Raw genomic sequence first — 26,626 nt, 5'->3', positions numbered from 1 at the left:
TGTTATTTAAAAAATCATTTTATTTATTAAAACATCTTCATTTACCAAGGCACTTCAGTAGCTTTCACAAAAATATGGTTTTTATCCAGGTGAAGCATCTGCTTTTGGAGTACCGTGGTAACATAATCATAAAAGACAGTTACACTGAACACAAAATATCTCCCAATGTTACACGACTGAAGTGAGCAACTCTGAAAGACTGTGAACACAGGTTAACTTTCTTCTTTGTAATTTTTTCCCATGATTAGGTATCACAAAAGGAACTCTTATAGTGACGTCATTTTTGGCACTCAGAGAAGTGCTTGTGGCTAAGGCTGATTTCTTTGCACAAAGGGCAATGGCAGGCCATCGCCAGAGTGATTCTGGGTTGGAAAAAAACAACAAAGACACAAACCAGGAGGCTGAAGAACAAGCCTTTCCTAAAGTCTATTCTGAAGGGCAAATAACTTAAGCAGAAAAAGACATAACAAACAACAAATGAACAAACAAAACACAAATATACAAAATCTACATTATAGTTTTGAGAAAAGAGATGAGTTTGCTTGCCTCTCTTTCTCACTGATACACTTCCTTCCAATCATACATCAGAAACCACAGAAGCTAAGAGATGTGATTCACACAGCAGTGGAAAACAAGAATAAGAGATTCGATGATGCACCTTGTATGGGCCTGGACAAGCCCAAGGCTTTGATCAGATGTAAACAAGTCAACCCAGTAGTCACACTGAGTGGCACCAGAACTCACAAATCAATGCACTTGCCCTTCTTCCATTATCTGCTCAGTTCCCTCTGTATTAATTACCTTTAGGTTTCCCCAGATCTGTGCTCTCCTGCCTGGGGGAGCAACAATCCCACTTAATACCCCTTAAGACTAAGAAAGTGTGAGAAAGCAAACTCTCTGTGCAATTATTTGTTTTCCTCTAAAGTGCACCACTAGAGGGAAATGGGGAGAAGATTTGGGGGGATAATTAGACCTCCAGTTTTGTCAGGAGTCTTTTCAGGTGGCCTGAAATTAAGATGTAAATTTAGCATGTGTCTCTCTTATTCTTCTAAGTCCCATTGGTTCTGGCAAACAGTTAACTTCTTAGGGAGTGCCAAGTCCACCATCCACCAAATCCGGGAGTTAAGATGTATCTAAATTTGTCACTCTGGAGGGAAGGTAATGCCCTAGGGCCACATGCAACCTCTGAGTCTGGGTGTCCAGCCAGGAGCAAGTCAGACACAGAGGCAAGAGCATGAAGGGTGGAGATGTCCACTGCTGAAGGGCTCAGTGTCTGCACAACAGCACAAGCTGTTTCTGACAAGACCCTGTCCCTCTCCTCACCTTCTCCCCCACTGGATGCTGTGTTATAAGGCTGTACTTTTAAGCACTTTGGAGCTTTCTTCACCATCTTTTAACATCCTTGTGTGGCTTGGAGTTTGCCTGTACTTTATCCTACAAAAACAAACAAAACTAGTGTTAGCAATGAATCTTTAAAAAAATGTCTACCAGTCTCTAAATAGTCAAACAAAACCCAGAACTGAGATGATCTCACTAAGGGGGAAAAAATCTTACAGCAGATTCTAAAAGGTTTCTCCTGGTCTCTTGCGGTCCCAGAGCTTCTGGGGTGGTGGAGATGCACATGGTGACACTGTGGTCTGTCTCAGACCAGACAGGACAGTCTCTAAGCACCTTGCCATTTCTAACCCTCTGATGGCTAAACTAGCCCACGGTGTCTGGGAGAGTTTGTAGGGAACTCTCAGCCAGGCCTGGACCCAGTACATCAACACTGCAACCCAGCAACCCAGCACAACCTTACCCTTTGACCCTCAGCATCTGGTCAATGGTGTCTGGGAGAGGGGTGCCAAAGCTCTCTGGGAGGAACAAGGTGAGAATGGCTGTCAGGATAGTCAGACTTCCCATGAGAATGTAGGGCAGGAAGCGGTCATAGGCACCTATGGCAAAGACAGAACTCTAAGCGAGGGATGCAGTCAGACTTGGCCTCCCTTCCTCCCTTTGTGCTCCCAGGACTCTAAAGGGGACCACGTGCCTTCTCAGCCTCTGCATCTCCCACAGTCTGAGCTACCAGATTGAAACCTGGCACCTGGACAGGTCTCACTCAGAACCCAGAGTTGGCACAGATGTGCCCAGAGATCCTGCAGTGCCTCACGGTACAGGGGAGGGGTGTGGGCCGGGAGGAGGGCACTATTCCTATCTCCCAATGCTGCATTTCCATGGAACTCGAGGTTCTCATCCAGGTACAGCAGTAACTCCTCCACCTCTCTAGATATGTCACAACCCGCTCACTTTGCCTTAAGGCCAGATAATGTGTTTCTGCTTGTCAGATTCATGTAGCATGTTCACAACATGTTCTGGGTACTTTCAAGGCGGCCACCAACCCCCCCCAAAGATGTGCAGGCTGGGGGTGTGCAGGAGGGAGAAGCTGCCATGGGGAAATAATTCCAAAGAAGAGAAAAATTATGCCCTGTTACATAAAATGGCACAAGGCATATCTTTACACAGTATAGAACCATGGTGTAAAACCAAAGTGTTCCAAATTACGGTAATTCTCAGTTCATCCATCAGATGTCTTGAATGGACATCCTTCCCTCCATGTTCCTTTTATACTCTGATTCCAAGAAGAAATTTCTTCAATTAAGTACATGGGCTCCCTATACCATGCTGCAGTTTCTTAGGACAAGGGAACTAGATTCTTTGATGGAAGGCCTGGGATAGCCAGAGCAGAAACAAAACTCTACTTATCTCACTGATTTCTAGCTAGCGCGTAGGTCGTTTTCTGTTTACAAGTGAGTGCCTCCTCTACAGTGTGCCTGGACACAGGCCCTCTCTAGGCATAGATCTGGTACTGGATGGATCCCATCTGCTGTGTGTGCCTGCTTTGCTGTTAACAACCCACCAGAGCTCACATTAAAGGCAATCAGTGCTTCCATGCCACGGCTCCTGCATGCCCCAGCCCACAGGACTTACCGAGGTAAACAAAGTAGGGGGACAGGATGCTCCCCAGGCGGGATGCTGTGGAGCTGACCCCCACACCCATGTTTCTGACCACTGTGGGATACAGCTCGGCTGTGTACACGTAGACCATGGAAAAGGCAGCAGTGACTCCAAACTTGCCCACCATCACCAGGACAGTGGCCAAGTAATACAAATCTGGAAAGGCAAAGGGAAGGAAGTAGAAGGCACCAACCCACAGTACGCTGCTATTAGGCATTTTGTATCTTTTTTCCTGAAGCAAACATATTTTCTCCTTTCTGGGATATGGGGGACAGTTTCTCTAATGACCTTCTGTGGGATAAGAAGCTGTAGCCAAGATATCCCTCCAAGTTGCTTCCTGAGAGGAGGCTGGGACCCACAGCTGTGTGAGGACATGCCCTTCTCAGCCTATAGACCACCGAAGTGAGCCTCTCAATAGCCCAAGTAAACCTGCTCTAGTCCAGAAGTCACTAAAGACATGCCTAGCGAGGGGTCAGGTGGCACCCTAGAACCGCACACTGCAGGCACTGTGGAATCAATGAATGACCTGTGGATGAATGGGGTTCCATTCTAACTCATTTCATGCTTTCCCTCACATAGACCTTGACAATTCATAGGACAGCAGATCCCCAGGAATAATCCTATCTATCCTGCTCGCTGTACCAATGAGGCACAGTGGCCTGTGGGTCACCCTAAGCTCTGGTGTGAGCTCTATGTATATATGCCATGCCTGTGCAGAACACTGCCAGGCTCAGGCACCCACAAACAACCACCAGAGGCCCCCATATTCATGTATCTGGATACCATGATGGAATACAAAGGTCCACACACTGTTCTGTGAATTCTGGAAAAAGGTTGCCTCCTTATCCCATCAGTAGGATACCAAGATGGTTTTAAAAATAAAATCCACTTGAGGCACCTGAGTGGCTCAGTTGGTGAAGCATCTGACTTCAGCTCAGGTCATGATCTCACGGTTTGTGAGTTCAAGCCCCACAACGGGCTCTGTGCTGACAGTGCTGAGTGCTGCTCTCTCTTTCCATACCCCACTCACGTGCATGCACATGCTCTCTCCCTCTCTCTCTGTCTCTCTCTCTCAAAAAAAAAAAAATTGGGGCTCCTGGGTGGCTGAGTCAGTTGAGTATCCAACTCTTGGTTTTGGCTCAGGTCATGATCTCAGGTTTGTGAGTCTGAGCCCCACATCGGGCTCTGCACAGACAGCATGTAGCCTGCTTGGGATTCTCTCTCCCTCTCTTTCTCTCTTCCACTTCCCCACACATGCTCACTTTCTCTCAAATATAAATAAGATAAACATTAAAAAAAAATCCAGCTAGGGGCGCCTGGATGGCTCAGTCGGTTAAGCGTCCGACTTCAGCTCAGGTCACGATCTCACGGTTTGTGAGTTCGAGCCCCGCGTCGGGCTCTGGGCTGATGGCTCAAAGCCTGGAGCCTGCTTCCGATTCTGTGTCTCCCTCTCTCTCTGCCCCTCCCCCATTCATGCTCTGTCTCTCTCTGTCTCAAAAATAAATAAACGTTAAAAAAAAAAATTAAAAAAAAATCCAGCTAATGGCCTGTGAGACCCATGCGGTGCCTGGCCCGTTCCTTCTCCATCCCTTCACCTCTTACCAGCTCCCTCCTTCTCCTCAGACATGCCAGAGTTATTCCCTCCTCAGGGTCTCTGCCTCTGCTGTTTTTTCAGCCTGAAATGCTCTATGTGTAGACCCTCTCACGGTCTTCTCCATCATTCCATCTACGTCCTTGCTCACTTGCAAATGCCTGTTCTTCAGGGACACTGTCCATGACTGTTCTATTTAAACTAGCTCTCCACTGTCCTTTATTGTTATTATCAAAGGTGACCCAGTCTGCACCATATTAACCATTTTATTTACTGGTTTGTTGTCTTCACAACTAGTGTGCGAACTCCAGGAGGGCCCGGGGTTCTGTCTGACTTGTTTAATTCTGCGTCTTTAGCCGCAAGCACAGCACCTGGTCCACAGAGGCACTCCGGAGCTACTTATTGAATAAATACATGACTAACATAGGCCCAGGTTCAAGAGTAATGGGGTTGGCTCTTTCTTCCCCCTTACTCTGCAGAGGACACATATGCACACCTTAACTTGGGAGAGTTAATGCTCACCACCAGCTCTCACCACTCCCCCAAAGCCCAAGCCATGATGAGTGTCTGGTCCCAGGAGACACTTTCTCTTGATTTTTTTGATGGAGGATGCAGATATGCAAGTAAGCTGTTTCTGCGTGATTTCATTTTCTTCATTAATGGGGGGACACAGCCTGGTAGAGAATGAGTGAGTCAGCAAAAACTTCAGACCACAGATGCATGTGGCCCCTACCTGGAGGCACCAGCTGCACGAAGAGGAGGACGCTACCGCCCAGGAAGAGGGCGGTGGCCATGGAGTAGCGCCGGGGCAGGTGCTGTAGCAGCAGCCAGGCCAGCACGTATGCTGGGACTTCAACCACTGCCGACAGGAAGCAGTTCACATAGACATCCCCATGCAAGTTAGGAGTGTCAAGGGATAGCCCAAAATAGCCCACTGAGATGGTCATCCTGGAAAAGAGTGCGGGAGAAAGCTGGAGAAATAGCATCCATGTGCCTCCCAACCTCAACAACTTTTAAAGTACAATTAGCGCAGGAAATTTAAAACTATCCTCGCCAGGAGGACAGCGGGTTTAACCCTGAGCCTTACTTCTTAGAACAAAAGATAATTTCCTCCTAACCCCATGTTAACCCTGGACCACACCAATTTCAGAGCATTCCAAATAGAAAGAGTCCCAGCAAAAAGGCTTATATAATTCAGGTAGATTTACTTTGTTGAAAAAAAAACAAAAACAATAACCACCTCCAACGTGCTTCTCAGCTTTAAAAACCCTAAGCCAAAGTACTCACAAAAGCTACTTCCCTACCCTGTGACCCCCCAGCCCCTAAATCCAGCAAGTGCAGAAGGAGGGAGAGAATGAGAAAAGAGGCATGTGTCAAGTAAGGTGTGACAGGACTGGAGGGATAAGATAAAACAATCATTAGGTCAAACATTTGGAGAAAGACCTCCTAGCAGACCCGCCATCTGTGGCTCTCAGCCCAGAGGAGGATGGACAGAAGCGGCTGACTGCAGCCCCACTGTACTTGTGGACAAGGGGAGGAGCTCCCGATGGCAGGGCCACATCATCTCTCATCTACAAGCTTCCCAATGTCCCAGGCCTGGACCCTATCCCTGGTAGGCATTCTCTCTGCTGATGACCAACACTCTGGCAAACCAGACCTTTAGGCATTAGGATGTTTTGACTCATCTGCATGTTGAAACCACAGCTGGGACAATCAGGAAAAAGGAAGTGTCCAGGAGTCCCTGGGAAATCCAGAGGTGGAAGAGGACCTGGGTGAACCACAGAATAGGTGACTCATCATAGGCTGGCAAGTCTGTGGTGCAGGATGAACACCGGTCCTGTCTGAGGCCCACACAGGTGTGGTGCACTGCCCTGAGGGGTCCTGGGCAATTCCTTGGAAGTGAGTGACTCACAGTATCCCCCAGGGAGCAAAACAGCTGGCTGCCTCAAAACTGACAGCTCCAGTGACAAAGGACACTGAGATGAAGCCTGCTGTTCTCACCCAGCAAGCTCAGGTATTCTACAATCCCAAGGGTCTGGCCACTGAGCCAATGCTACCAAGGCACTAGGCTGTGCCCCCTTCTCTGGTAACTCACAAATGCCCTCCTGACACGCTTGGTGAAATGCCTCATTAAAAGGAGCCTGAGGACATCTTGGCTATGGGCCCTGCCTTCAGGACAATCTGTGAACATCCCAAAGGGAGGATGTTCTGCTTCCACATTCCCAGACAGTACTTAGCAGTCTCTGTAATGGGAAGGACATAACGTTTTCACTTAGCTCCTTCTTAAAGGCCTCCCCTGTCCTCGTCAGTCACTGTCTGAGGTGCAGGGGACAGAAACAAACTAGGGCCCACAGTGATCAAGGATCTGCCTCAGGACCTGGAGGGTTTCCCCAAAGACCCCACAGCTTCCCAAAAAGCCCCCACAACAGATTTCATTCTCCTTTTCTGAGATTCCATCAAGCTAAAAATTGTGACATGCCCACTTCTTTCACTGCAAGGCAGATCCCTTACGCTTTCTGATGACACAGGCTTTCAATTTGGTCTGAGGCACACATTTGCAAATGAGAGGCCTGACAGCCACTGCCAGAAGCTTTGTCAGGAAGCCTCAGGTAGGTCTCACTTACGCACCACAGAATTATGGACATGACAGTGACCATTCGGATATTCCGGGTTTGAAGCAGATCCAGAATGCTGTGGGACTGTTGTTTCTTGGAACTCAGGTCTTGTAGCTGCAGGAATGATATGACAAGGGTATGGGATGGAGAGGCTGGAGACTCAGAGATTCAATAACACACCTGAACCCTATCATCTTAGCTTTCTGCGTCTCCAAGTTGGTGAGTGTTTTATGTTTCTTTCTTGAAAAGAAAAAGTGTGCTGAGTGTATCTTACGCTGCTGCAGAAGGCATCCCCAGGCCTTGTCGATGACACATTAGTGAGCAAGAATAAGGAAAAGTAGGTGACCCATACCTCAGGGGATGCAGCCAAGGCAGAGGCCCAGGCTGACAGCTCCTTCTCTGCCCCACCCCCAGCCACCATCAGTGGCCACATTCCAGGGAGGCCTCCCAAGCATTCCTTCCTGAGGCTGGCTCCCTGCCCTCTGGGTCAGAGAGAGAAACTGGCTGTGCACTTTATTGATTTGATATTTTTAAAGAATTAATGTTTTGAGTCCTCATACCATGTAGTTACTGGGTTACTTCCAAGGAAAAAAATCTCAGATAGAAAAACAGGAAAATTGACCTCAGCTTCACCCAGAGTAACTTCCTATGAAATTTGGCACAGCCAAGGACATTAATAAACCACACGTCTAAACACACTGATGTTGCTTTCTTAAGCAAACCCAGCTTTGGAGTTTGTTTTTCTCAAGTTAGCAGTTCAACCAAAGGTCAAATTTTGACTTTAATGGAGCCCCTGAAATAGCCTCATTTCCTCAAAGATGCCAGTGGGGCTTATGGGTTCACCCAGACTGACCCCTCACTGAAAAGCCACCAAAGCTACCACACTTAAAAGCCCTCCCTGCCATCTACTCCCGCCCTGCCATCTGTGTGTCAGAGGCCCTTCCAGTACGTGCTGGGTGGGAGCTGTTGCTGGGCCAGCACTTAATTGTGAGGCAGGCAGGGCTGTTGGTGGCCAGCAGCTTCTCTGATGCCTGTAATAACTGGTCTCCCTTTCCTAAGCCCTGGTCTGCACCTGAGTCCTGCGTGTTTCTCACGTTCCTTCTGCACACACTTCAGCATGACTGCTAGTGGCTGTTCTCACAGCCTTGTCTTCCCATCAGATCAGAGACACATTCCAGGACCCCATCAGCCAGCAATTACAACTTCTAACCTCTTGTGGTAGTCATGAGACTAAGGAAAACTGCCTGCTCTGGATGGTGGAAGGAGAGGGAACAGGAGGGAGAATCAAGACCCAGGAATAAGGCAGAGCCAGGAAATTACCCATGGCACATGAGAATAGGATTTGCAGAGAGGGGTGGCATAGGCGGAAGAGGCGGATGTCAAAAAGGAGCTGGCTCCAAGATGATATGCAACACGAATGACTGGTGGGTGGAAGGACACTGGACATTTCTAACTCCAAACCTACTTTTGCTCTGTATTTTATGTACTATTTTTTTTTTAAATGAGAAACTACCTAAGACATGAGAAACAATAATTTCCCATGATGCCAACTTCATGCAAGTCCTATTACTCAGAGTGTTTATTATTCAAATTAATGGTTTAACTATATGATTGCCTAGAAGAGAATTACATAAGTATGACAACCAAAGGTGAAGGTGAAGAGATTTGGACAACTGGTACCTTCTCCTCGAGATGTGAATTTGAACAGGACCTGCTGCAGGGCAGCTGGGGCTTGGGCAGGGAGAGGGCTGGGCTCCTGTGTGGTGCTGGCCTAAAATCATGGTCACGGACACCCTCTGCCCAGCTCCCTCATGGCGCTTACCTCACTTGAGTCAAAGATAGTTGAGGGTGCAACAATTCCATTGATTTTGGCAGCCCTGCGGATGATGACCTCTGCCTCTTCAAATCGTCCCTGAGAGATGAGCCATCGGGGGGACTCTGGGATGAACCTGGATGTATAAGCAATAATCTCACTGGGACAGTCCTGCCCAACAGACCAGGTGCAGCATAAGTGGAAGTGGGAAATGGGGTTTTAGAGTCTACATTTGGGGAATGTCTGGTGTTTCCAAGCGAGAAGCAAAGAGATGGTTGACACTATACCCACTAATGACCTGAAGTGTGAGCTTTTGAGTACCCTCAAGAGTGCACAAAATTTGGAGGGTCCTGCGCACCGGGACGAGATTCCTTCTTAGGCTGGCCACCTCCATTTCTAAAGAATGGTGGTGCCACCTGCTGGACACTGAAGAGAAAGGCACAAGATAAGTTCCTGAAGCCTGGCTTCTGTCCTGGGCCTGGCCCAGCCCAGACTCTTGCCCTGTTGTACTTTCCTACTTGTCCCCAGCATCCACAGAAGCTTCTGCACTGGCCTCTTAGCCTGTAGTTTTTCCTCACTTCCCACCCCTGCTGCATCCAAATGACTTGTCAGATCCCCTGCCTATGTTTATCAAAGCACCTGGGACTTTAAGACTTTATGGATCTTATTTTCCACCTCACCAAATGGACTCTGCCCTTTGGTCATGACCAGGAATGACTCATGCTCTGCTCTGTGTCCTCTCCCACTATGCTCTGTAATGCTCTCTGCTCTAAGGGGAGCAGTGATCTCACCAACCCCACCTGCAAGGGGCAATTCCTGCCTCAGGCGCTCTGCTGTGGTCCCACTCTTGGTATGGACAGCCTCCTCTTTGCCTGTCCAAGTCCTCTATCTTGGAAGCCCATGTAGAGCCTGGCTTCCTCCGTGTAAGCCAGGGGACTCTCACTTCCAGCGCTCTCCCTCTTCTCCCAGTGCCTGTGGTGTGAGGTCTTGGCAACACACAGCCGGAACCAGGGCCTAGGCAGTCTTGTCAGTCTGATAACTTCCTGAAGGTCATACTAGACCCCATCATCTCCCGGCTACAACTTCTTCCTCTCCTTGCGCTTCAATAAACCCAGCACAGGACTGAGAACAAGTCTGTCTGTTGATGTCTGGGGATTTTGTTTTGTTTCCTTTTTGGCTTTTCCGGTAGGGAAAAAACATTCTGAAACAACTTACAACTAATTTACACTCCCTGTCTCTGGGAGCCCAAATAGGGATTTGTGGCTTGCTGCTGCCCCCTAGTGAAGGCCAGGTGGAAGACATCCTGCGGATGGGCACCCCTGGGCACAGGTGACACTCACCACCAGAGCGCGGCACACAGCACCCCCGGCACCGTCAGCGCCAGCAGCAGCATCCGCCAGTCTCTGATGAAGTAAGCAAACAGTGGCAGCAGCATGTAGCCAAACGCATAAAATATGCACACTCCTAACGTGGAGAATATAATACGAACCGACTTGCCAAGGATTTCTGTTCCTGTTCAAAACAAGGGAGGAGTCATGTTAGCACTTTAATTTAGGTAATTTCCTTTTTGATTTTCTCTTATGTAATTTTCAACAGAAATGGAAGCAGCCACGCCCTAGGAAACGGTGGGATTCTGAACCCCGTGCAGTCTGAGCGCCCACTGGGGGTGCCCCACGCTGGCCTCTTAGGCTCCTCAAGGACAGTTCTACCTTGAAAATTTTATCACTTCCCCAAGCTGTAAACTAAAGATGCCACGTTAGGCCTCAAAATGTAATCCTCATGTGAGGAAGAATTTATTAAAGGGGAAGTCACTATGAAGGATGCACATGGGGGCTTAAAGGAAATATTTTTAAGAAAAGATTATTCTATTAGACGTGAAGAGAAAGAAATAATCCTTTCAGCATACAACCCAAGGAACCCAAAGACCAATAAGCTAGAGTTGGATTCCTCCAAACAGTGAGAGTGGGACTTTCAGTGAGAACAGGCCAAAGTACTGCAGTGTGTTCTTGGAATTAAAACCCTAAACATCACAAGACTAAAGTCCATTCATATCAATTCGTTCTTTCCAGTCAGTTTTCCTGGACACAATGCTTTACAGAAGAGGCAGTTTTCTTCCTTGGCAAGCCTACCATTCATGGCCCTTGCCCCTCACATCATGTCTCCATCTTTCCTTAGCAACCTTAGCTCTGGGAAGGCTCTTTTTTTTTTAACAGATGATCTTTCGTGAATTCTAGTAAAGTGGCTATTGAATACTAATGGGGCCAAGGTCCACATCTCAGAGACCAGAAAAGAACTGGAATTCAGCCTTCAGGCTACCGTGCTCCTAGTGACTCAAGGCTGGGCACTCAGAGGACTCAATTTCACTGCCTACAAAACTAGGTTCAAGCAGTGCTGGTTGGTGTTGCTAGAGACCACTTCCCCTTGGGGGACATCATAGCTATCTCCAGAGAGTGGGTGGTGGGATGATGGTGAAACACAGGATCGAGTACTCAACTCCAACTTGATGGCCATACCCAGGACAAATGCTGCCACATAGTTGGAGATCTGGCCCATGCCCACAAGGACAAACAGTACAGCAAACATCTCAAAGTTCTTCGAGAAGATCTGTAGGAAGCTGAAGCCTGTCTGCATGCCCATGGTCACAAACAGCACGTTCTTCCGACCAAACCTGGGAAGAGAGTGACAGAGATCCAGCTGGGAGGAGGTGGCAGAAATGGGCTCCACCAAGATGGGCTTCCCCCAGAGCTCTCCAGGGAGGGGCTGTGGACAGTGCTGCCAGGGTGCAGTACAAGGACAGTCCTGGTCTCCAGTCCCTGTGCTGTTACTTGCCCTCCCCACTCCCCAGGACCAATGTTCAGCCCAGGCACCAGGACTGCCCCCAACGTAGTGCCAGAAATATGATAATGATTGCAAGGGATTGAAGTGTATTCATTATGTAGCTTTTTACAAGAGAACTGGTTTACTTTGGAGGATGATGGAGAAACAAGTCATTTTAAATGAAGACTGGTAAATAAAGGAAAAGAAACAATTGTCACATATCCAAAGAATGTCAATAGGAACCAATAATAGGTGAGGGGAAATATCATTTTATGAAAGTATTCCAACTATTAAATGAAAGAGAAGTGATAAAATTAGAATATCACCATATTATAATCTTTAATAAATGGACAGATTTGGGAATTATGTTTCAGTGACTGCTAACAGTCTTTTTATGAAAAGATAACTGAATACTGCATGCATGATTTCTAGTCTCACTAAAGGGTATGAACCTGAATCTGATCAAGTCTCTATATCCAACTACCAATATTCAAGAGACACAGAGAAAAGAGGAATATGCTGAAGTGCACCCTCAGTATGCAATCAGCAAAATCCAGACGAGAAAATTCTACAGAGGAACAATCCAGAGTGCAAGAGATAAAATATATGGTAAAGAAAAGGATGGAGGCAGAATCCCTTAATCAAAGTAGACTAAAAGACATATCAAAAACTTTTTAAGTGGCCAAGACTAGAATTGTGTTTAAGGATGCACATCGGGAGGATAAAACTACAAAAAACCCACAAGGAAGTAATTAGTATAAAAGTCAGGCTGAGAGGCACGTGGGTGGCTCAGTCGGTTAAGCATCTGACTTCAGCTCAGGTCATGATCTCACGGTTTGTGAGTTTGAGCCCTGCATTGGGCTCTGTGCTGACAGCTCAGAACCTGGAGCCTGCTTCAGGTTCTGTGTCTCCCTCTCTCTCTGCTCCTCCCCCACTCATGCTCTGTCTCTCAAAAATAAATAAATGTTAAAAAATTTTTTTAAGTGAGCCTGGTGGTTACCTATGGTGGAGAGAGGCTGTTGTACTTGAGACAGGACATGTGCATGGGGGCTCCTGGGTGGCCAGCAAGGTTCTATTTCTTGACTCAGTGGTAGTTACAAGGTTATTTCCCTGGAATAAGTCATCAATCCACCACACACTTGTTTTGTGTGGTTTTCTCTATGTTCATTTAAAAAAATTTTTTTAACTGTTGGTTTTTTGGGGGGTTTGTTCTGTTTTAAAGATAGTATCACAGTTAGAAAGGAACAAGTCAACGTATTTCAACCAACCTAGCAGGTTCAGCTGGAGTCTGGCCAGGGCTGGCTAAATTACCCATTTTTATTCAATGAATGTTTACTTGAACCTCAATTATATACTAGGCACTAGGGATACTTCTGGATTATAAAAAAAAAAAATTGTTGTTTCTACCCTCAAGGGACTTACAGTCTACAGTTGGTGGGACAGACAGTAATCACGTTCTAATCAAACAACCATACTACTGAAAGTACAATTACACATGGACACAAGTGCACTGAATGATCACCACTCAGGTTCACAAGGGATACAACAAAAGAAACTACTCTGGCCTGGGACTAGGGGTTGGGGATGTGGGCATTCAGGGAAGGGATCCCCAATGATGGGGAGCTGATGAGGCCCGAAAAAGAAGTTATTATTGACAAAGGGAAGTAGGCAAAAGGGACCAAGCATTCACAGTATAGTGGAGGAGACCAACATTAATCAGATGATAACACCTCTTAATTACCAATTTCTGATCAGTGCAATGGAGAAAAGGCACAAGGAAGCATGAGTTGGCCTTCATGGTTGAGGAAGGTCGGGGTGATTGGGGAACACAGAGAAGAGCATACACAAGTGCAGCTGGAGGAGACAGGAGGACATGCGCAGCCAGCAGCCAGCCTGAGTGGCGTCAGCTGTTCAACAGAAGGCTGCCGGGGTCGGTGTGTGTGTGGGGGGAACCAAACCGCACAAGGCCTTGGTGCCATGTTAAAGAGTTTGGTGCTTGTCTCCAACGAAACAGGTTTTTTTTTGTTTTTTTTTTTTTCAACGTTTATTTATTTTTGGGACAGAGAGAGACAGAGCATGAACAGGGGAGGGGCAGAGAGAGAGAGAGACACAGAATCGGAAACAGGCTCCAGGCTCTGAGCCATCAGCCCAGAGCCTGACGCGGGGCTCGAACTCACGGACCGCGAGATAGTGACCTGGCTGAAGTCGGATGCTTAACCGACTGCGCCACCCAGGCGCCCCTCCAATGAAACAGGTTTAATCTTTGTTTTTGGTGCTAATGGCATCCAGTAGGTAGAGGCCAGAGATGTTCTAAACATCCTAAAATGCCCAGGATAGTCTCCCACAACACAGAATTTTCTGGCTCAAAATATCAATAGTGCCAAGGTTGAGAAACTCTGGTCTAGAAGGAGACCATCTCCCCCTGCATTGTTCCATAACAAGAGTACCCTACACACAAACCTAGGGACGGCCCCTTCCTATAAGGAGACAGGGATAACCTTTACCCATGCCTTCCCTTCTCATGGGTTCCCTGGGATGGTAGGGAAGAGAAAGACCCAGGGAATCCTTACATAGCACCAGTTTTTGGCAGTCCAGGGCTGGGACCAGAAATGCTCGCTTTTAAAGTCTGTCAACAAAATGTCAACCACACATATGTTAGAAAACCAGGAAATATCTGACTACTTCTTTCTAGGGCTATGCCCTCTTGTAATTCACACACAAGAAGGTAACTCGGTATCTTCAGGTAAAATGCTGCGACAACCCAGGATTATTTTAACTGCTCTTGAATTTCAGGCTTATTAACATTCTAGAAAGAAGACTAAATCTTTGCCTTATACAAAAAGTTACTGTTGATACCCTAGACAAGTTGAGGGCATGAATCTACTGCTCTGAGGTCATTTCTTTGGCATGAGGTCATTTTTTGGAGCCAGCTTACTTAGAAGTAATGAGATCAGAAACCGTCCATCCCGGCAAGCCTGGTGCCTCCCATAGGGGTGCAGACAAACTTGAGAGGTGATGCTAGGAGCTGAAGGCAGGGCTGCACCTACAACAGCTACACTTTTAGCTGCTTCATTTACTTGACATAGATGACCCTACTTAAAAGAAGTCTGCTCACGTTTTTTACGTTTTTAAAATACTGCACTTGCCCTTCAGAAGGCTAAGGTAGTCCTCAATGTACTCATTAATTTTCCTTCTACTGTTTGCTTGGGATCACATCTGTGGAACTTGAACACTTTCCTCAGGCATTCATGGTGTTCCTGGTAATCAGGTTCTCAGGCTAGCCCACAAAGATCTACTTAACCCATGACATAGTTGACCCAGAAAAATACACTGAGTTTCAACTTTGAACTTGGGGTACTTCCTCCTTGATTTTTACATCAAGGAAATTCCTCTGAGTCTTAGCTGCCACTCAACCCCGTGAGAGGAGATTTCCTACCGACCAGCCCATTTGGAAGGTCTCAAAGAGCAGTCCTGGGCAGCCCCTGTTCTCACTCTACACCCTTCCCAGGCAATCTCCTCCACACTCGGGGGCTTTGCCAAGAGTTCTACGGAGCTGACGATTCCCAAATGTGTTTCTCCAGCTCAAACCTCTCATGGAGCACCATAGCTGTACATCCAACTGCAGGCTCATTTCATCCATTCAGGTCTCTCCCAGTCACACCACATTCAGAACACTCAAACTGAGCTCCACTCTTCTCCTACAGACATGGTCCTCTTCCAGAGTACTTTGTCTCAGAGAAGGGCTCTGTTGTACAGGCCCCAAATCTTCCTTCCTCTCCTGCATCCAACACACAGCCAAGGGCTGTTGGTTGGACCTCCTACCTCTCTTCTCCATTTCTACCACTGTCAGCCTGGTCCAAGCCATCATTTCCCACATAAATACTGTGACAGCCTGTTATGTGGTCTCTCCACAACCCCTCTTTCTCCCTTTCAGTCCTTTCTCTGCAAAATTATCAGATAATCATTAAAAAAAAAATACAAATCTGATTATACCACACTCCTGTTTTTACAAAACTCTCAGCTCCCCACTATTCTGTGACTAAAGCCCAAATTCCTGTCCATCAGCTAAGCTTGGCCTGCTCTTCTGCTTGGGCCTCCATGTGTCATGCTTCCTCTTCATACCACTCTCCACACATCCACCACAGAGGACTTTTTTCCAGGTTCTAAAGTGTGCCATCTCTTCTGGAGTCTAGGCTTAAGTACAGCTCTCTTTGCCCAGAATGCTCCTTCCTCTCTGCACCCCTTTATCGCTGGCCAGTTTCTACTCCTCTTTCAACTCCCAGCACATTGTCATCTCGTCGGGGTAGCTTCTCCTGGCCTCCTCTGTCAGACTCTCTCTTAGCTTCCTGTACTACTTCTCTGTATCACTTACACCACAAAGGACAAGTACATGCCTCAAGTAGTTGTTTAGTACATTCTGCCTTGATAGAAGGCAAATTCTGGAAGAGCAAGGCCCGAGAACAGTAGTCCACACAAAACAGAGCATCAAGGCTCTAAGGGCCCAAATCCTAGCTCTGCCACTTGCTGGCTTTGTGACTGTACAAGCGATTTAACTCCTGTGGGTTTCATTTTCCCTGTCTGTAAAAATAACAGTAAGAATACTTCCTACTTCATAGGGTTATGATGAGATTATTTGTTCTTTCTTTTAAATTTGTGCAGTGCTTATGAGAGTGTCTAGTACATCTTAGGTGCCATGTATTTGTTAGATAAATATAAGTAATCAACTGATGCTTACTGCTAGATTAAAGATCTAGGGAAGCAAGGTCTTTCCTCCAAAAGAGCAAGTGTCTCAGGCTCGTCTAGAATTGTCAATCAGTGGTCATGGCCCACCTGACTCTTTAATGCTCACTGGTGACTGCGGGAATTTGATCCTTTTCTAATTTTTTTTTTTAACTTTATTTATTTATTTTTGAGACAGAGACAAAGAGCATGAGAGACAGAAGGGCAGAGAGAAAGAGAGAGAAAGAGAAGGAGGGAATCTGCACTGTCAGCACGGAACCGGATGTGGGGCTCAAACTCACAAACCATGAGATCATGACCTGAGACGAAACCAAGGGTTGGACACTCAACCAACTAAGCCACCCAGGCACTCCGACCCTTTTCTAATGGCTAGATGACACTTGGAAAACACAAATCTAGTGAGAAATCCATTTATTTCTCATGAAGAAAGGATTCTCAGGTAAAAACAATAATCTAAACATGCCAGAACACCACCCTGAGTTTGTGCTATGGGACAATATGACTTTGTTCTTTAAAAAAATTTTTTTTTAATTTATTTTTGAGACAGAAAGAGACAGAGCATGAGCAGGGGAGGGGCAGAGAGAGGGGGAGGCATAGAATCCAAAGCAGGCTCCAGGCTAGGAGCTGTCCGCATAGAGCCCAACGTGGGGCTCGAACACACAAAACATGAGATCATGACCTAAGCCGAAGTGGGACACTTAACTGACTGAGCCACCCAGACACCCCTGACTTTGTTCTTAAGGTAGGATGGCATTCTCATCCTGAACTTCTCTGTTAAACCCCAACCAGCTAGGAGAATGCTGGGACTCCACTGGGTGATCCAGTACAGCCAAGGACCTTGGGTGAAGGCTATTCTTTTCACTGTGGACTTCTCCAACAGACCTTGGAGCCCTAGGGTAAAAAGACAGGGTATAATGGATCCCTCTGAGGACTTCATGGAAACTATGGACCTTCCTCAGAAAAAAATGCTCATATACAATCTCTAAAATTTTGCACATAATTTCAAGAGTAGGTGAACTCCCTAAGCCATGAATGGAACTTGAGTTAAAAACCTTGGAATTACACAAATAAGCTGCTTATGGGCCAAAATAGCACATTTTCTGCTTGTTGTGAAGTAGGTAACATAACCAAAGGTCTCTTAGCTAAGAGGCACCATCCCCATGAACCTAAGAGTTCTGCCTGTTATGCCACTACCAGCTAGTGAGATCTCCTCATCACCAGAGAGAATGATGGTTTGGAAAATACAGAGGTGGTCATTCATTGTAGGCCTTAAGATCTACAAAAAATTCATCTGCATGTGTGTGGTGTCTACCTCTCCAAAGCTCAGGGACATGAAAGAGTCACCTAGGGAAAGCCAACTAGGCTGGTACAAGAAGTGAATTATGGCATATTTCTGGTTCAGTGGGATCATGGATATAATTCGCTCAGATTGTTCTGCTAAGCAAGAATTAGGGAGGAGGTTGTTGGGTTTCTTTACCTGGTATGGAGTATATACTATAGACACAGCTTCCTCTTCTTTTAAAACACAAGGCCCTGGGCTGAGAGACTATCATCTGAAGTCAGGCGCCAGGCACGTACATGCTCCTTGCTCGGTCCCATGGTCCCCTGCAGCTGCAGGAGACAGACACCCACCTTACCTGTCTGAGAGCTGCCCCGAAATGAAGGAGCCCACCAGCACACCCACGAAAAACAAGGAGACCGTGAGTGGGGCCTTCCAGTCGTCCTCACACACCAGGTTCCACTGTAAGGGAGCAAAGGGACATATCACTCACTTCTTTTGTTAAATGTTTTAAATTTAAGACTTCTTGTTAAATTAAATGAGAATATCCTGCATCCCTGCAGGTTCTGTTTACATTACTGCACAGGTCATGACCTCATTCAGGCAGGCAAAGGCTCATGTGGGCAGCAAAGCAGAGAGGAGGTTGCCCCTCACAGGGAGAGCGGGCCCCTCCCATCCTGTTTTTCATGGCTTTCAGCTCCATTGTTTTGCTACCAATTTGAGGAGGGGGGGACAGGTAGGGAGCAAATACTGTGGCCTTTCATGGTCACTTCTAAGAATCTGTGGATGGGGCAGGGTACTCTTTCAGCGGGGTTGAGGCCATTAGGATGAATGGCACAGGAATGGGTCTAAAGTGGGACTCTGGGGCTCTAAGAGTCAAGGCATCCAGCAAAGGACTGAGGCCAGAGGGCCCAGAATGCATCATCTGGATCTGTTCTTGCAGCTGGACCCAGGTCCCCACTCTGGGCCAGTGAGCCCTGGGATCCTTAATGCTGTGCTAAAAACACTAGGCCAAATTACAGCCAAGAGCTCTGAGCTGGGAATCAAGAAACTGGGTTTAGCTTCTGCTCTACTGTTAAGTGGTTATCCAATGTCAGGTAAGATTTTCCTCCCTCATTGTGCCTTAATTTCCCCATGTGTAAAACAGGGATCGAGGTACCGAACAGGCTGCTCCGCTTGAGTTTTCCAGCTCCCAGTGCATAGTTCCATCTATAGTTACCATGAAAAGAGATCTGTAGGCATGGGGAAGCAGCTGAACATTCAGATGGTGGGTTGCCCCAGCCTAACAAGGAGCCAAAAAAAAGAGAGGAAAGGACAAAACAAAAATCTTAGTGGTTCCCAGAAAAATGTTTCCCAGAACAGAGAAAGATGGTGCTCAGTAATCACCAAGAAGGCTGCCCTCCAGGAATGCAGACCCTTGCCTGTCTGGTGCCAGGCTGCTGGCCTGCCCTCCATGGAGCCTGCTGGCTCCCCAGTAACAAAGGGGTGGGGCGATGTGCAGCTTCCAAGAAAGCATTTCTTCCAGGCCAGTGACAGGGGAAAAACAAGTCTGCTTCCCTGCCCCACTGGGCATGTGTGCACATAGCCTCCGGGCACCTCAGAGGGGTGTGAGGCAGTCCATGAAGAACCCCCACAGCTAACAATAAGGGTCACTTGGCCACATAACTGGCTCTCCACTCTGGAATAAGCATGCACCTTGGATGGGCTGAGAATGGTGTGGTGATCCTCACTGCAAGGAAGAGGTAGCAATCTGAAACTCAAATCTAGAGAAGTTTAGGGGCGCCTGAGTGGCTCAGTTGGTTAAGCATCTGACTTTGGCTCAGGTCATGATCTCACGGTTTGTGAGTTTGAGCCCCCCTTCTCTCTCTCTCTCTCTCTGTCCCTCATTGGATTCTCTCTCTCTGCCACTCGCTTACTTGTGCTCTCTCTCTCTCTCTCTCTCTCACACACACACACACACACACACACACACAAATCTAGAGGAAGTCCAGATTAGCAGGAGGCAAGAATAGAGGAGCACCAAGGTCCAAATACTCAGGCAGCCCTCCTACCCCCGCAGCCTCAGTGGTGCTAGCATCTAGATAGCATCTCTCTTCTAGGAGGGTGAGTGCTCCCAGGGCAGTTCTCATACAGACACGGCTGCTACAGTCAGGATGGGAGTGACCAGGGAGTGAGAGCTGGGGGACTCGGTAATGGGGTGCGAGCCTCTGGCTCTTAAGCTTAGAGCTTCAGGGGCCAGATTACGACTACCACCGCAGCTCCTGACTATGATGGGCTCTATTCCCAGCCAGCACGCATTACTTTTGTAGCAATAGAGATGCAAAACTGAAGAGTCAGTAGCTGCTTCTCAACAGGATTCGCATGAGGGGTGGGGACTGATACAGCTGAGCTAGACTGGAAATCCACAGGGGCTTCTATAGTGAGTTCTGGAGCAGTAGACCCCTCCCCCAACAATGTCAGGTCTCCTGATACAGGCTTATAGGGAATTCTGTGCTGACAAGGCCAGGTGTTACCTGAAACCAGGTCAGACTATCCCCTGCAGGAGACAAGGTGTCTGTCATGCTCATCTTGGGATAGATTCCCAGGGCATCTCTCCAGTACCTGCAGCCTCAATCCCACCACTTGGTCCAGGCTGTCCTTACTCTGGGCAAGTGTGTAACTCCTTGGGAGTAACTGGGCCCTTTATCCACCACTGAAGATTCTTAACAATCCTCAGGACCTGGTTTTGGGCCTCCAAAAGCAAACCTGGGTTGACACTTCCTTCCTACTGGCCACAGACAGCCTATGAGTACGGTCAGGAAAGATAATAGGTCTCAAAAAATGAACACAAGGGCAGCCATGGACTAGATCCTACCCAGCCAACCCATTCAGCCAACCCAATGTGTCAGCCACCAGGATTGCAGTGGGCTCCAGGATTTGGCTTGCATCCTCTTTAGCAGAGGTGGGCTGAGAAGCCCTTAGAGTCCAGGCTATGTATCAAGATTTGTGTTTGCAGAGGAATCTAGTGTTCCTATCCTGAGCTCGTGGCTCCCCAGCCATGACTAAAGCAGCTATAGACTAGCTCATGGATGCTTCCTCTTGGTTCGTGGGATAGGCTGGTACTGGCTGATGATAGCAAGTCTCAGTGTTAGAACTAAATGTGTGTTTAAGATTCAGGTCATGAGTCTAGCATTGTGACCCCTCAGCTGGGTGAGCTGTGAAAACAGACAGCCTGAAAAAATCTAAGAGCCACTCTGGCAAGGGTCCAGACTTGCCATCCTTCCTGTTCAGAAATGTGCCTCTCTACTGGTGATGGTTTCATGGATCTCTCTCTCTCAAAGCTTTTCAAATTGTACACTTTACTTATGTGCCATTTATTTTCTGTTATTTACACCTCAACAAAGCTGTTAATGTTTTTTTGTTTTAATGTTTATTTATTTTTGACAGAGAGAGACAGGGCATGAGCGGGGGAGGGGCAGAGAGAGAGGGAGACACAGAATCCAAAGCAGGCTCCAGGCTCTGAGCTGTCAGCACAGAGCCAGATGCGGGGCTGGAACTCACAGCGAGATCATGACCGCGAAATCATGACCGCAAGATCATGACCTGAGCCAAAGTTGGACGCTCAACCAACTGAGTCACCCAGACGCCCCAAAGCTGTCAATGTTTTTAAGAAGAGAGAGAACTGTGTATCTTGTATGCAGTATATAATTATAGCTGCTTCTCAGTTGTGGGAAATAGAGATGTGATGTAGATCCCTGGGACTAAATGTTCTAACCTGTGAGTTGGCTGGAAGGGAAAAAAGACAGGGTCTGTGCCCATAGGGCAGAAATTCTTCCTGTGATGTACCTGGCCTGACCGCATCAATGGTCAGACACGCTATGCTGGTAAGCACCACCTGTTACTGAATGCCATGTGTTCCTACACACATTTCATCCTGCCTCCTGCTGCAGTTAATGGCAGATCCTTGCCCCAAGGCTGTCTGGGCAAGGAGACAAAGAATTTGCTGCCATATCCTCTATAACGCCTGGCAGTGCTCTACAGAGGAGAGGCTATTTGGTACATAGTTGAGTGAGGGAATAGATAAATAAAAGGGCTGTTAACTTGCAACACCACAGTATCTTTTGGGCTTGGACCTTAGGCTTGGCTGCTCAAGGCCCAGATGAACCCTGAGCTTCAATCTCTAGAATTTTTTTCTTTCTTTTTTTTTCTATTTAACCCCCTCTCTGTGTCAGCTCTAAGAACTTTAACCCAGGGTGTCGGTTCTCAGCCAGCTAGAGCAGGGCTCAATCTGACCACTCATGTCTAGATGGTTCTACTAAGACTGTGTGTACAGGGGCCTCAGGGACCCAACAAGTAACTTCTCTGGTTGCCATGAGCTCCAAAGGCAGGGCTGAGGGTCTGCTCACTCACTCTCCCTTGAGTGAGACATGTCAGCAAAGACCTAACAGTGAGGCACAAGCTCTGGGTCTTTCCACACTGAGTCAGCCCAGCCCTGCCTCCCCGGTTGATGTGGTTTTTCCTTCAGGCAGGCTTGTAGATAGCATTGAGGGCTGTCCTATCTTCCAAGACTTGGTACCTGAGATAAGACTGACAGAAAAGCCAGTCCAGAGGAAGAGACTTTCCAGGACAATAAGGAGTGAGTCAAAGTATTGCCATGGGCTGGGGCAGGAGGCTTCAGAGAAGCAGAGAATGGCCAGAAGCAAGGAAACACACATGACTCCCAGGTCTTAGCTGAAGACACCCTAACTGATGGGTGCCAGAAGAGCTAGAAGTTTCTCAAAGAATCTTTCTGGCTGCTAGCTGGGCTAGAGAAATACCAAAAAGCAGGTGGGCCAGGCAGCCTGCTGAATCACCCAGGTTTCAGAAGAGGGGTAGTCCTGAATCAAGAAGCACTCAGATATTGGAGCAACACTGCAAGGTGGGGTGGCTGATTTCTCTAGTACTCCAGGAATGACTGAGGGGCAGGGAAGAGGCCAGTCTAGAAGCACAGGAACCACCAAACTATTCCCGAAACATTCCCTTTCATCGCATTCCTTTTCACCTCCTTTCCGCCAATCCCGACACTTTGTCGCAGATCCATTTAGGGGCAAGCCACAGTTTGTGGGCTGGGAGGTTACATTTTCTTTAAAATATTTTGGTCAATGCTTTCTGACCACCTCCAAGTTTCCCTTCTATGAATTAAACTGTCCTTTCCTTCTTTAGCTCTCAAACTTTAGACAACATTTCTTAAGTTGTTCATTAATCCATTCACCAAAAATTTCCTTCAGTACCCTGTCTATATCCAGCCTCATGTCAGGGAGATGCAAAGAGGTAAATCTACCACAACGTTTAGTACTACATGTACATACTTGATAACTTCAACAAGGAAAAACAATTAAACAGGAGACCTAAGGTTTTCATCTTCTGTTGAAAAACAAATAGGAATTCAATACCAATGTACTTATAAACACCTCTATGTATGATTTGGGGCTGAGGACAGGCTTGAAACTTTATCAGACATGGAACTGGCTGCAGTGATCAGCAGGCCAGGTCCAGGTTGGAAGAAAATGGGTCTCAGAAAAATGGAGCCATCAGAATGTTAATGCAATAGCTTCCAGGGGTGACTATTCACCTAAGAGGAACAAACAGCCTTGGGCTTAAGAGTCAGACATTCCAGAATCCCAAAACAAAGGGCTAAGTAATGTATTAACCTTGTCTCCTTGCAAAGGCTGAAAATGTATATGTAGGTAAAAGGGCAGGCAGCTCTTATGAAACTGCCAAGACAGCTAAATAAATAGGCTAAATACAAAAAAGGAAAAGACTGACATTGGCAGCAATGTAGCTCAAAGACGCTTCCACTATAGCCGACCTTTGGGAGCTCATCAGTGCCACCACCAGTCTTAGCCCAAGACAGGATAGGGGCAGTGAAGCAAGAGCAAATGAGTAGGGTAAGACAAGGGACTCTAGAAGTCAGGGTAAAATCCAAAGAGATGCCATGAGCTTCTCGTGAATTCACTGCTTCCCCTTTCATTGGGCAGCCAGAAGCAGAATTTGCAGGGACTCCTGTGTCATGAAGTATGGCTTCCCCTTGGTGGCCTCAGCAAGCAACCTGAGGGACAGCCTCTGCTTTCACAACTCACTGGCTTCCAGGGGTGTGACAGACTTGCTTGAGGACTTGTAATGACTAGGAGTTTTGATTCTCTGTCGACTCTTGGGTCACAAAGCACTGTCAGCTACCTCCATTCAGTGCCTGTCTTGTCAAGTATCAATACCTCAGGACAGTGGAATGATATCACTAGCTGAGAGATCCCAGTGGGGCTCAGATCACACTCCTATTACATATACATGGCAGTAAGGAAGCACAGATGCTGGGGACATCAAACATCCAAACATACAGAGCACAAGCGTGCACATCCATGGACACAAGAGGCTCAAGGCAGTGATCAGACTCCCTTGAAGGGTGACAGCCTCCAGAAGCAACATAAAAGGGGCCTCCAGAACCCCTGTGGGCTTACAGGAGGGTTTGATGCCATATCAGGACCTGTGCACACTCCCTTTTAGAACTCTCCCTGTGAACCCTGCCCTCCTTCCAGGTTGTTTCCAGCTGTTCCAGACTGGAGCTAAACATTCCAGATTCAGCGAGATGCCATTGCCAGGAAGCTTTCTCTCATCTGTGAATCCCTGATCCTGACACTTTGTGAACCTGGGCACCTAGGTGCCTATGGAGGACTCTTTTCACTGCTCTGCTAGTTCATTTCTGCTTGAGACCCCAGGGAGTCCAGTGTCTGAATAAGATGCAAAGCACATCTACAAGCATCCGTTAACGTGATGCCATACATGTAGTACTAACGACTGCAGGGTCACTGGGAGAGACAAAGCTACCCAAAAAGGAAAATCCAAGGGGTTGGGGAATAAGAAGCACCACCCCCCCATGCTTCCTATGAACTAAAGTTGTATGCTTTAAATCTGCCCAACGACATGGCCTTCGAATATTCTAAAGCATTCCAAGTGAACAAGTCAGCCTGAATTGATGTTCAGATGAATGGGTCCTATAATTCTGGTAACTAAACATAAGCAAAAGGTAAACAATCTCTGATAGGGTATGACTAGACCGACATTTTGGGTGAGGGTGGGTGAGGAAAGAGTAACTGGAGAAAGGAGCACCGTCATTATTTTATACACATGCTTCCCTTAGTTTTACAAGTTCTTTTTTTTTTTTTTTAACATTTTTATTTATTTTTGCGACAGAGAGAGACACAGCATGAATGGGGGAGGGGCAGAGAGAGAAGGAGACACAGAATCGGAAGCAGGCTCCAGGCTCTGAGCCATCAGCCCAGAGCCCGACGTGGGGCTCCAACTCACAGACCGTGAGATGGTGACCTGAGCTGAAGTCGGACGCTCAACCGACTGAGCCACCCAGGCGCCCCTACAAGTTCTTAAGAAAGGAGTGTTTCTCTCTGAACAGATGCCAAGAGGCTAGAGAAAAAGCGGTGACAGCCCCTTGGCCCAAGCTCTGAATTTGCTCAACACCCCCATCTCCATCTAGAAAAAGTCTTTGATTATTCACGGTCTTAGAGTATCTTAGGGACCGCTGTGGCCTTCTTGGCACCCTCTTCAAGGTGGCCATTAACAGGCAGCTAATAGGACACTCGTGCTGGTAGGGGCATGGTCTGGCTGGAAGTCACTTCTCAAAGCGTTGCCTGGAGGATGCCCACTTCGAGGTGGATAGTGTATTGGGGGAGAGAGAGTGACAGCATCCAGCGCACACCTTGTGGGGTGCAGTGCGAAGGTCCTCCCCACGTCCTCGGCCCCGGGGCTAGTACGCACCTCAGTCACGATGGTGGACAGGTAGATGTCCTGGCTGAACTCCCAGCCATCCAGGCAGCTCTCCTGCTCCAGTTGCTCCAGATCCAAGTCGCGCCCCGGCTCCAGCCCCAGTGCCGAGAAGTTGGCGATCGCCGCCAGCCGGTAGCGCCGGCAGCTGTGAGGCACCTCGCGACCGTCCTGCAGCCGCAGCGGGATACTGTGGTTGCGCCACGCGCTGCTCAGGTTCGCGGTGTCGGGCACCCGGCAGCGGTGCTCCGGGGTGGGCGTCAAGAACACGACTGACATTCCATTGAAGCCGTTGGGGATGATGCTGGCGCTGAGCAGGAAGAAGATGAGGCGCTGGAAGGGCCCCCACTCGCCCAGGAAGGCGGTCACCTCGTCGTAGTCCCGCATGCCGCCTTCAGCGGCCAGCGGCGCGCTGCCCGGGGTCGAAGGACGCGGGGGCGCGCGGCAGCGCGCGGGGGCGGGGGCGGGGGGTGGAGCGTGCGCGTGCGCGTGCGCGCCAGGCCCTCGCCGCGCGACCCAGAGAGGGAGGGGCGGTTTGTCGGCCCTCTGACTGAACGGGCAGTCGCGCTCCAGACGCCATAGCGGCCTGCCTGCAGAGACCTGCTTTACATAGAGCTCGAGGCTGGGGCGGGCTCTGGGCTTAGCGGCGCAGACGGAGAGGCGGGACTGGGTCTGTGCGTGACGGCGGGTGGGCAGGCCCCAGCCGCTGCGTGCACCTGTGGCTCTCACGGGGCGCAGATCTGGGGTCTAGCTGGTTGGCGCCGGACCTTTGCTGGAACAGTCTTGGTCTTGCAACCCAGGTAGCCGTGGTTCGGCTTAGGAAGGCAGTGAGACTCGGCGCCTTGGCGTCTGGCCCAGCGCGGAGCCAGGGGAGGGGATGGCTAGACCACCGGAGTGCGAGGGTCAAGTATAAAAATACCGTCCCTCCACCCCCGCCAACTTTTTACTGACTTCTCTTGAGGGACTGTGACTGGCCCAGAGTCTCC

At 48.1% G+C, this 26,626-nt stretch overlaps 1 protein-coding gene across 1 annotated transcript; it reads right to left on the bottom strand.

Moving 5' to 3' along the window:
* On the bottom strand, window positions 1-26,107 carry SLC22A5 (solute carrier family 22 member 5). The gene is made up of 10 exons (XM_043587335.1): window positions 25,635-26,107; window positions 18,208-18,311; window positions 11,527-11,681; window positions 10,354-10,525; window positions 9,023-9,149; window positions 7,214-7,314; window positions 5,319-5,533; window positions 2,968-3,150; window positions 1,799-1,934; window positions 1-1,434 (listed from the first exon to the last, which is right to left on the bottom strand). Exons 1-10 carry the CDS (start codon window positions 26,025-26,027, stop codon window positions 1,347-1,349), a joined length of 1,674 nt encoding a protein of 557 aa, XP_043443270.1. The 5' UTR covers window positions 26,028-26,107; the 3' UTR covers window positions 1-1,346.
* Window positions 26,108-26,626: the final 519 nt, after the last annotated feature.

Source organism: Prionailurus bengalensis, chromosome A1, assembly GCF_016509475.1.
Source record: "Prionailurus bengalensis isolate Pbe53 chromosome A1, Fcat_Pben_1.1_paternal_pri, whole genome shotgun sequence".
Taxonomy (NCBI): Eukaryota; Metazoa; Chordata; class Mammalia; order Carnivora; family Felidae; genus Prionailurus; species Prionailurus bengalensis.
Note: the sequence above shows the minus strand (reverse complement) of the source record. Positions and strands in the feature narration are given on the sequence as shown.